Consider the following 12,598-nt stretch of genomic DNA (forward strand, 5'->3'; position numbering starts at 1 on the left):
GGCCTTCAAAAAGTTGAAGACTCTACAATGTCATCCTCAGGAGTCAAAACATGTAGAGTCGTCAACTTTTTTGAAGGCCATAGATAGGCCTAAATAAAATGTTTTGAACTGTGTACCAGTTTAACATTGAATATTATTTATGATTTTAAATCCTTTTAGTATGAACTGAGTGATATGAGAAGTTTTATTTAAACATGCTCCAATGTAAGTATTTTTAAACCATATTTTATTGCCTAGTTTGAGATATAATTTAATGAATTGTATATTTTTTTCCTAAATTAATAGTGAAGTACCTTGAATTAATTATTTGATAAAAATAAGTGAGTTGTATTTTCAAATAGAAATATGCACAGCAGCAATTACAGACCATTCATGAACTTCAGTCAGAGAAGAAAACAATGTCTACAGAGATGGAGAATCTGAAGAAAAATCTAGAGAAACAAAGAGAAGTAAAATACTCAATACAGTTTTTGTTGATTGTTAAGATGTCTTAAAGAAAAGAATTTCTGAAAATAATGTCACAAGTAAAATGGTAGTGTAAAGTACTTTAAACATTAACTTGATCTTTTAGAGGGAGAAAAAGTGATATTATTGAAGAGAATTTCAAAGATACTGTTATACTGTCTTTAGAAAGTAAAACATTATTAGGTAAGTGTACAGTGTTGGTTTGAAACCTTGATATTTGAAATATTTTAAATCTAGTTCATGTACTTTAACAGTTGGTGTTTTTAGACTGACATACAAGTGAATAGACTATTTTGTTTTTCAAGTTATGATTCCTCTCATCTTGGTTGTTTTTGAACAAATCCTGTATCAGGAAGATAAGCATTGTATAACAGGAAAGAAATGTTACAGAACTTTCAAAAGTCACATTGTGTTTAAAAATAATTGTCCCAGTTTGAGGGCTGAAGTAATGAGGGCTTCAAATAAAATATGCTCCATTTGTATTACTCTAGCTAATTCTCTTCATTTTGTCAAACTCTAGACTCTCATCCTCTCTCTGTCTACTGCCTTTCTCTTCTGTTGCTATTCCTTATCGTATGAAACCTTATATGGTTACTTGCCCTCAATTTGTACTTGTTTTTATCCAGTCGTATGTTCCTATTCTCAGCATAGTTTAATCATCATGTCATGAACCACCTTGTGTCAGTTTTAAATGTCTTTTAATTTATTTCTTTGCATTAATTAATTTTTGTCTGTCATCTCTAGTATTGCAAGTCTGAATACAATAGACCCTTTGTCCTCTTCCTCAGCTCTACTATTTCTGTTAGCATTAGTCATTCTGCTTATAATGTTATTCTGCTTGATAAAGTATAGAAACTTATATGATTTCAAAAGTATCAACATAGGATTTTGCTTTAGGTCATCACACCTGTTTAACAACTCTATAAAGACACATCAATGAGTAAGGAACTGAAAATGATGAAACATTTTAATGTAATTTAGTTTTATATTTGATAGGACTTGGCTGGAAAGGAAGAAGAAATTCAAGTTGCAGCCACTAAAGTAAAACATCATGTTCATGAAGTCTTCCAACTTCAGAAATTAATTGAGGGTGAGTATTTCATATTTTTAAACTATTGATAAATTATCTAAATACAGTTACTGTGCATGTTTCATGTAGAAAATTAAAATAATTATAACCACTGCCACAGTTTACACAGTATTGTTGCTATTATTACCTTCTATACCAGCTATTGTTATTGTTTATATCTTTACTGTTGGCACATCACAAAATATCTCGTACAACATAGCAAAACTGTATAACAAGTTGAGGATTACAGTTAAGCATTTTGTGTTTTCCTCACCTTCGGTCAGTTCGGAAAATTAAATTTTAGTTTATAAGCCTACTTGTTCAATATCACTTTTGATAGAGAATTTGATTTGGTTTATGTCCTTTTTATACACTAATTTTTATTAAATTGCAAACTGTATTAAAAGCTCTCCATTTTTATTGCTGTTTTTCTGAACTTTATGTTAATAGTTTCTGCTTCTATTATCTCTGAACTCAGTACAACTTTGGCTGTTGTATTAATACTATTAATCTCAACACATTTTCATGTAATAACACTGTAATGTCACTCTGAGTGCAAATTTAGATCTGTGTTTGAATCTTTTTATTGAGAATATAACTAATTTTAACTCAGTAGTTTGATGCTAGAAACTTTAGTGTATCAATGATATTAAAATATTATATAATGGTTATTTAGTTAATCCTATCAATAAAAATTGTTAAATGTTAAAATTTTGTTTCTGTATAGTGTCTAGGCTTGCATATCATGCATTTTTTTTATGGCTGCTAAGCATATATTTGTGTCTACCAATAAATTATGTAGGATAAGATAAAACATGTTCTGCATATTTCAGGTTTTTAGAGGCTGTATAAACTGAGCTATGATTGAACAAACAAAGGTGGAGTTGGCAGTAACTGCCTAGTTCAGAGTGACACTTGTAGTGCTTGAAGGGCTAATCTACAAAAATACCTTAGATAGAAGGGATGGCATTTGGAAAGCCTTCCATTTTTCATTGTCAAATCACCTTGCACTGGTTTTGCAGGGATTTGTATGGCATCCAGGAGGATTGAAATGGATATGGCATGATTGGCTGGTGGTTATTGTAATATGATTGATGGAATCAGTAATGATTTGACCAATGGTAGTTATAAACTCCTGAATCCAGGGCTAAGTCTCTATTTAGTGATGATTTAATTGTGTTGATGTAGAAAGATTCTTTTTTTTATAGAATTTATTTGAATCGATGTGTCTGGAAATTATCCCAGTCTATTTTACAGCCTGCCAACATGGCAAGTTCTTCCAGGGTAGAATTCTGTGTTTTTATCAGTCTTGTGCAGTCTTTATGTTCTTTTATACTTGACCCAAAATGTATTCAAATTTATTCAGTGTAGTATCATTTGTTAGTGGTTGCATTTGTGTGTCTAATATCTACCAAGGAGTGTCTTGACAAATGCCAGTTATTCCTTACTGCATTTTTCTACCTTTACAATGAGTAATCTGGTAATGATACACTTGAAGATTGAACACAGTGGTTTTAGAAATGGTTCTCAACTAATTAGAGACCTGAGAATTATTTTATAGCTTCTGGTGACATTTTTTTTTTTTGTTGCATAATGGCATGTGATTGTAAGTCTATTGATCTTACAGCATTTTTGTATTTTAGTGAATTATATAATTGTTTCAGAGACTAAAGAAAGCATATGGAAAATAAAAAAAGTATTTTATAACTTATTGGATTTTTATATATGAAACGGAACTTTCTGATTAATAATACAAAACAATTTGTTTTTATTTATATCTTTCATATTTTGACAATATTTTTATTGTGTATGTCAGTGGTTGTACATACAGACATAAAATCTATAGTTTTATTGAAAAACAATTATTGGATACATAAAAATAGGAAGATTAAAGACAAAAAGAAATACTTTTAATTTTTTTATAAAAACTGTTTTACATAAACATTAGTAAATTTCAGAATTGATAAAAATACTAATTCAAATTATATTACTTTTTTTTACACATATATTATTTAGTTTGTACCACTTTTTTATGCAGTTTGATTCAGTATTAGTAGTTTATGCTTGTGATCTTAAAAACGAGGTGTGTTGATTCAATGAACTTAGAACACAAAGAGTTAATATACTTTAGTATTCTAATTCAATACATTTAAATACCACATTGGGTTCAGCAGTAAGTTTATAGACTTAAGAGTGCTAAAATCTGGGGTTCAATTCCTCATGGGGACAGAGTGCAGATAGCCTACTGTAACTTTATGCTAAAACAAACAAAAAGAATATATATCTAAATTAAATTACTGTAATAGTATAATGCATTAACCTACATCACAATGAGTTTACCTTTAGATATAAATTAAGAACAAAATAATGCCACAATGCATTCATCTACCCTGTAAGTTTCAAGGAAATACTTTGATCTAAATTACAAAACAGATATAATCTGTGTGTGTATATATATATATATATATAATAGCCATATGTCTGTCTGTCTGTATCTTCTGAATGGTTAATCATAGAAAAAAATCATATATCAGAATGCTTCCTTTCAATTGTACATTACATGAAAATTATTAATTTTGTGTAATTCCTAAAATTTCATATCGATATATCAACATTGATCTGTCAGTCTTCATATGTGTTAAATGGTCAATCTCAGAAAAAAGTTATTAAGAACAAAAGTATTTTTTTGTGAGGGAATTTAATGAAAAAAATGGGACTTTCTCTGTCAACTGACTGAAAGAAATTTTTGAAAGATAGAAGCACGTACAGCAAAAAATGCATACAGAATGGAATGTGTTTCAGTATATGTTTGTTGTTTTTCAAATTCCCTGAACATTATTCACATATGTCAAATAAATTTATTTGAATTGTGTTGAATATCTTCCCTTTGACACTTATAGAAATGATAACTGTCAAAAAAGCACTCACTTTGGTAGCAGTCTTTTCTTGCCGTCAGTAAACTGACAAGGAATGGTGGCATCTAGTGGAAAAAACATACACGACTACTTTGCAAACCAGAGAACTTTATTGTGCTGGATGCACCAATTGTAGCAAAAATGAAAAATTTTTGCCAATGATGCATTGCAGTCAGTCTCCTTTGCTTAAAAACAAATACAATGTAATTTTCCTTATTGAAATAACACATGGAATGACAAAATACAACTGTAACCAGCTCGCTAGACAATCATACTGCATATACGCCCTGATCAAGAGATTAGGTTAACTGTACATTTTATATTTATTTATCACTATTTTATGAAAATTACCATTGAATTGTTTCAATATGCATCTGATAGTATACTGTACATTCATTAAGGTACAAATTCGTGGTAACTGTGCTCTCAGCAATAAAGAAGGTCCCAATAATCCTGTCACATATGAGACCACACCACAAATTCATTTTCGAGCTATCTTGCACAATTTCAGTGGTGTCCTGGATTTTTCTGACTCCCAAATGCAGACATTATGATGCTTTTCCTTACCTGAGGTATGAAATGTCGCCTTATTGCTAAACAGTACACGTGCAAGAAATGTTTTGTCTTTATCTATGCAGTCAAGAAAGTTCACCACAAATATCTTGTGCTTTGGTCTGTCATATGGTTCCAGTGCCTGTACCAACTGAAGTTTGTAGGCATGCAGATGTTTATGGCATGCTAAGGTCTTGTGAAGCACACCAAAGAAATTTTTGTGAGCTATGCTGAAAAAATTTGTATACTTGTTTGGTACATTCAACACTGACAGAGGGCCTTCCAACTCTTAGTCACTGTAACACACTGCCTATCTCAAAGAGCTTCTTCATCCACTTCTGGATAGTTGGTTTTAATGGTGGTTTTTTCCTGAATTGGCATCTGTGATTATGCTGCACCACTATCAACTGACCTGGTATCTGAAAGCCAAACCACTAATTATGCCTTTTCTTGCATGGTTGCCATTTTACAGTGTAACAATGGAGTGGAAAAAACATGACAATAAAAATTATTTGAGTTGGGCTACAAGATGTTGAAAACTGCATGGTTATGTTTCCATAGCTATTTAACTATCTCAACACAGGCTCGGTCAATTTGACTAACCATGTGACCTCTTTGTACTCATTCAAAATCTTTATAGATTTCACACTACTAACTTTTAATATAGTGTGTATATTTTCACAAAATTTGTCAGTCTTTCACATACAAAAAATCTTATTTTTTACTGAAGTATTTGTTTTAAGTAGTCCGTGTGCAAAGTGATTTTAATGTTAAGATTAAAAATACTTGTCTTCATCTCAAAAATCACAGATTTGATTTGCATAATCTCTAAAACCTCCTGAATACATTTCAAATGCTTGTTTTCAGTAAAACTTTATATTTTATCTGTTATTTTCTCTACCCTAACTCTATAACAATGTTGGTCAATTTGACTGACCTTGTAACCACCACAAAGTAAATCAAAATAAATCTAAATTACCCATTTTTCTTTCTAGAAGATATACATTGATTTACAGGTTTTTATTTTCTACTGTTTTTCCATGTATAGTAAAAAAACACTTTTGGAGCTAGTTTCTTTGCCTTTCAGAAAATGTCCGGAAACATCAAGAAGAGATAACAGAAAAAGAACAAGAAATCAAAAGTCTTAGGAAACAAGTGAGAGCTCGGGATGACCAGATCAGACATATCCAGGATAGTGAAGCCCAGAGAGCCGCCATATTGCAATCAGCATTTAAAAGCTATTTTAGTGAACGATCAGATACATTAAATCCACACCACTGACCCAACAAGTGGTCATGATTCACTGTTATTGAGGATCTGTGTCACAATGATCAGTCAGTTGTTACAAGGTAGTATGATGGAAGTTAAGGTTTAAGCCAGATCCACTAATTAATTAGTAGTGAAAGGTCTGTTCATGTTAAGTCTGTGTGGTCCATCTTAGTAGGTATGAGTCGAAGAAGTTGAAAATGTTAAAATACAACGGGTAGTTGTAATGGTTTCAAAATTCAAATGAATGTCTACTTTAATTCTGCCATAATACTTGAATCTTGATATGCCAAGTTTGTTTCATTCGGTATACCATAAAAATGGTTTTGAACAGTTTTATTTACTGATGTTGGAGCAGTAGGGTCCCAAGTACATAGCTTGTTGTGCCTAACAGTCTGTAAAACTCTTGGAGAAAAAAAAGAGCAATAGAATACAGGTTAATACACATTTGTAGGAGTCAATTTGAATTAATACTTATAAATTTATATTTTATGTTTATATCCACCTTCGATTTATGATGATACATATAAAAAAGATTTAATTTAGTACTAATTTTTTGTTGTACAAAAAAATATTTTGGAATTTAAACAATCAACAAACAGTTTTCTAATATTTGAAAGAAAAATAATAAACTTGTTAATAAAGAAAAATATATTATTTTTCTAAACATGGATAATTTTCTTGTTCTTATGCTATTTAGCATCAACACGAGTTACTACTGCGTAGTAGTTTGGTAGCTTAAAACTTGCATTGCCAAACACTGTGTACATATTAATCAAGAATCAATTGATAGATTTTTTAAAACACTTCACACTGATACAGTGTTTACATGAATGAACATTTTATAGGAATTCACTCACTTCCCATTGAGAACACTTAAAAACCCTAATTCCTAAATAAGAGTTATTAATACCCATTTTTTATTATATTATCAACTATGAGATTTCAGGTAGAAATGTCAACCCTGAAGGTAGTCTATCAGATGTAAATCACTTCTTCAGTAGAGAAGATTATATGAGATTTAATGAATATCTTAGTACTATAAATGTACGGAAAAATGTTAATGCTGTGTCTTCCAATAAGTTATTGAGAATACAAATATGAAGTTCGAAGCAACATATCAAATATCATGAATTTCTTCAATACATGATCAAAAGGTGGTTTATACTACAAATGAAATGACTTCATCAGAATGCTATTTCTTTACATAGGAATGTTTTTGGGGATCTAATTGTAATAAACCTTATCAAGCTACTCCAGAATTAGGAGGTTTTTTAAAGCTTGTTTTCATTCATTGAAGTTGCCATAATATTCTCTTAAGAATATCGTATAAAAACAGCATTTGAACTCTTAACTTCAACCGCTCACCAGTGATCATTTGTTATAATAAACTGAATTGAAAAGTTTTAAAAAGAACCAATGAGTTGAGTGTCACCTTCAAAACATTTCGTACATCTGGGATATTTTCAGGTTAAATTGATTTTCTTTAAAGAGATAAAATAGGTATGCAGAATAAACAAAAGAGTTCACCTTGATATTTATCACTATGTCATTTGAATTCTCTGAGTTAATGAGTTCATGAAAAAGTAATAATTACACTAGACACAACTGTACAAAAATTCAATGAACAATCTTTTCATGACACAAACACAGTGTGTGTATTTATGTGACACTCGGGACAGTCTCCTTTTACTGGATAGCTCGATCCAAGTTTTTCCTCTCAAAACTTGTTCCACACTGACCAAACTTCATTTTACTTAGCTTACTTGGTAACTTCAGGCTTACCTAGAGCTACTGATGTGACTGGTGATTCCTATTTGAAAATGTGAGGTTTAAATGGAGGATATAACCTGAAGATATCACCTGACTCAAAAGGTGCTGGTTTACATCTATTTCCCCTACAGACAGCCCAGATGTTATCTCCAAGGGATGACACAGAACAATAGATAGCTAGAGGGAAGTAACTTAATGGCTTTTTTGATCACATATTATGTGAAAACTGCAAATAAACCTGAATACATGATAATTTTTGAAATTCAATATTAAAATAAGAAGATAGAAAATATCTACCTACCACTCATCCATGTGATATCAACTAAATATACCAGATATAAGCTTTTTTTATGATTTTGTGGAATGCTGAGAATTTCTTTTTGTATGGAATGATATTCTTAAGTACAGTAACCATTCTAACAACTCATCTTAAACACATGCAGTTTGCTTATAAATGTGTGTTATTTTGTTGGTGTTGTTCAGAGATTTTGTGTACTGTAAATAGGTTTAACATGGATCATAAATATTAACAAGGTAGGAATCATGTCTGGGAATCTCCATTCACATACACTGTATATATCCTTGTAACTAAAATGATTGACTTATATAAAGACTTTCAAACATTTTCAGAAACTAATCTTTGTAGATGAGCCATTCAGAACACAGTTTAAAACTGGGGTACATTTTGGTGACCAGTCAGCTTTTTCTATCAACAGACATGTTTTCGCTGATAGTTGCCAGAATACCAGGAGCATTTTCCATGTGATGGGTTTCCCAAAATGATGCCATTGTTGTTCTTCCAAACATGTAAGCCCAGCCCACTGGTGCCAAGTTTAACTGTTAAATACTTGAGTGCAAGTACTGAATGGCAATACTAATTTTAACAATGAGTCTAGTGCCAGTTGAGATTGTTAAGAGGAAAGATGCAAACACGGTGCAGGAAATAGATGCATCAGTGAAGAACAAATGAAATTGGGCCTGATTTGAGAAAAAAGTTGTTTTTTATATCAACAAACTATTGCCTAAATCATAATAAAAAAGGCAGTTCCATCAAGAGCCATCTGGGTGACTTCATTAGAAGGGTACGTACATCTATAAAATGAAAGTTTCCGTGTAGGCCCTAGATCTAGACATACTGCAGGAACCTAGGCACAGTACTGCTTAGCATATTACTAGTATTTGTGATGCAACATGCTTTAGGTTTACTGTAAATCTCTAGGCCTGTCAGATGTGCCTAATTTCTAAAGTTAGCCTTAATGTCAGTGACTTAGGACTAATTAGTCTAAGTATCTTCATATTGATCAAGATATTAATAATATTAATTTATGCTAGGAAGGCCTAAGCTAATAATGATTACCAATGGTGTCTGCTGTCAAAACAAAAAGAACAGACACTGTTACTTTACTTAATATAGTTCTTTCCAAATAGGTAAAAAAATTTACAAGAAATGTATGTAAATATTATTGGATGGGGACAGTTTTCCTTGTTATGGTACAGTTTTATGACACTATTCATTTAATGTGGTGAGCAACATGATGGAGAAAGTCATGATATATAGGGGGTAAAGGTGGAGAATATGGGGTGGACATGTGCAAGCAAGTCGAACCAAAACTACAACATCTATTGTGAGCAGTTGTTCAAAAAAATAAAATGGAAATTCATTCATAATAATTAATCAAAGCCATCTTTTATAATTGTTTTAAAGGATAAATTAAAGTAACACAAAAACAGCAACTGATGTCCATAAATACAACTGTAATTCACTCAAAACATGTTGAATATACATAAAAAAGATCAAATCATGTTCCTCATGAAATGCTTGGTTTGTGACTGATCAGGTCAGGTTTTTATTTGTTGCCTGGCCTAATGATCTCTAATTTCCATGGCAACCATCAAGCAGACTATATCAGTGCTTTGCTTGAATGTGTAGAGTGACTCATGTTTCATTCTCAACATTTGCTGGTAAAGTCAGTGATGGAGGAGAAGTTTTTTTTACTCTATGAAGGATACATTTAAACATACAGATGTCAACATTTGTATTTTAAATTAGGAAATACAGTATCATTATATTAATGGATTGAAAACCATTTTTAACCAACCAAGCAGTGCATGGTTTGCTTGGCCTGTAAGCACATCACTGGGGATAAAGCCTAAAGGAGTGCCATTCAAACTTCAAGTAGTGATCTTCATCTCTTTCATTATCTTGTATAGTTCATATGGTCTGTCTGACATCTACACATTGCCTGAATATAATCAGTTATATAAAGCTACACTCATTTCTGACACTATGTTATGCTATGTAGAAAAAAGAAACAATGCTATTTTGATTATAAGCATGGAGGCAAGTGACATTTTGTCTGTAGCACATTTTAACTGGTTTTATAACAACCAGCTTTGTCTCAGCATGTTGTGATGCACCATATACAAATTGCTTTGTCTGCATTCGTAAGGGATGAGGATGATAATCTGCTCTCACCATTTTCTCTGATGCACAATAAGTCATTTTTATTTTTCCAAAAATAGAAAGAACTCCTCTTCCCAAGAGTAAGAGAATTGGCAAACCTTGGCATTTCCCTATGCTTTGGCCTTTTTATTAGAACTCCCTGAAAATGAATCACTTAAACATCTTTTATTAATATAGGAGTTTTTAAAAAAATTTGTTTGGTCAGATTCAATGCAGTATTCACTTAAACATGGTTTTAAAAAAAACATTGAGTTGTTTTTGTTCTTGTTACCTTTGTTGGTCTCTAGCAGATATCTACTTAACCCATAGAGATATTTCTGCAACTTGCATGTTTTGCAGAATAGGTTAATGACAGCAATGTCCTTCGCTGAAAGAGTAGATATCTAGAGGTCACAGTCTTCACTATGTTGTGTGAAAATGACTAGCACATGTATAACACACATTTTTATTTTTCTGTTATCCACATCAATTCTACCATGTTTTATAAAATGAGATAGTTGACACGAAAACATTCCCAGTGACGAAAGCTATTGACTGACTTATTGATCCTATAGAAGGTGTTTGTCCAGCATCTAAACAAGTACACGAACTGTAGTTTTTTTAGTTTTACAATATAATGAAAATTGTGTTTTACATTACATCACATATCTATTCTGTTTATTTTCTTAGTCATTTGGTTCTTCTGACCACAATCAAGTCAAAATAATTGGCAGTGGTGTGAATACTGTGCAGTGTGTGCTGCAAAAATAAGATTTAGTTGCAACAGGATAAACTCCAACAGCGAATTGTTAGGTATCCTCTGCAGGGTCAATTTTTTGAGACAGAGATAGGTCATTAGATATACCTTGGCCAACTTTGTGAAATAGTTGATAATGGTTGATATATCAGCACAGTCCAAAAACTTTAGTCACAACCTAACAGAAATCAGGAAACTGGTTTCTACAACCAACTGTTCTGTAGATATGTTAGGTATGATGAAGATGTACACTTCACCTTATCACTCTTAGTCTGATGGTTTGGTATAACATGTAATATATACTATCGAGTGGATATTTGCAAAGTTTGTTACTTCCCACTGAAGTGACAGGAATAAACACTTGCTACATCAGATGATGTCATACAAAGCAACTGAGAAGAGGTCTACAGACCGTTTACAGAACATGTTTAGATGGGAAATGCTAATTACTATTGAGTGTGATATATGGTCATCTCCCACAAGAAAATGACCCACAATGCCCATGGGAATACATGGAGTGTTTTTAAATTTATAGTAATATTTTTCTGGGAATTTCAATTTCATAAAGAGGCTAGTATACCTATATATTGAATTCATTGGGGAATGTTTGTATTCAGAGATATTAATTTGTATGTATGATATTGTTTAAAGAGTTTTAATACGTATATTATCATTTATTAGTAAACAGTTTTCAAGACTTTTATGTAATATAGTGTGTTAGACTGCCTCTTCTAAAGAGGGCAGGCACCGTAATCATTGTTTAAGATTTATTTGGTCCTTTTTTATTACAACTGTGATTATGTATGCATAGGATGGCAAACTATTCCTTCTTAGGGAGAGGTGATCTTTGTAAAAGTTTTTTCTTATTGTATATCTACACATATTTATGTATTACATTGTTACAGGGTATTTCCATATGTGTGTGTGCATTTGCATTCTTTGTTAAAGGGTTATTGAATATGTTCTTTGTTAAAGGTTTATTTTATGTATATTCTTCTTTTTTAACGGTTTCTTTTATGATGTAACTTTCTTTCTTTAATTGTTTTTCATTGTTTTTTTTTGTGATAATTATCGAAAGACATTTTAATGTATTATGTAGAGACTTCCTTATTGTTAAAAGGTTTTTTTCTTAGTCCTAATTTTTCATATAATGTTTCCTTTTTTTATTTTAACATATAAAATGTAAAAGGTTTTTCTTTTATTTATGTGATGACTTGATTTTAAATTGTGGTTAAAGGATTTCATTATTATTGTGAACTTTATTTAATGCAAACTGGAATTTATTACAAGACATATTTATATATACGTAAATAAAATAACCTATATCTCCAGAATGTAAATTTATTAGCTCAATATTT

At 31.3% G+C, this 12,598-nt stretch overlaps 1 protein-coding gene across 1 annotated transcript in view; it reads left to right on the forward strand.

The window, feature by feature from the left end:
- The window catches only part of LOC106478443 (leucine-rich repeat-containing protein 45-like), a 72,155-nt gene extending 65,377 nt beyond the window's left edge, over positions 1-6,778 (forward strand). Inside the window, exons 19-21 of the mRNA XM_022382040.1 lie at positions 342-449; positions 1,462-1,555; positions 6,089-6,778. Of these exons, the coding sequence (XP_022237748.1) occupies positions 342-449; positions 1,462-1,555; positions 6,089-6,282 (396 nt within the window). The 3' untranslated portion in view covers positions 6,283-6,778. The remainder of the gene's footprint in view (positions 1-341; positions 450-1,461; positions 1,556-6,088) is intronic.
- Positions 6,779-12,598: the final 5,820 nt, after the last annotated feature.

This window comes from Limulus polyphemus, unplaced genomic scaffold, assembly GCF_000517525.1.
Source record: "Limulus polyphemus unplaced genomic scaffold, Limulus_polyphemus-2.1.2 Scaffold212, whole genome shotgun sequence".
NCBI classification, from domain to species: Eukaryota; Metazoa; Arthropoda; class Merostomata; order Xiphosura; family Limulidae; genus Limulus; species Limulus polyphemus.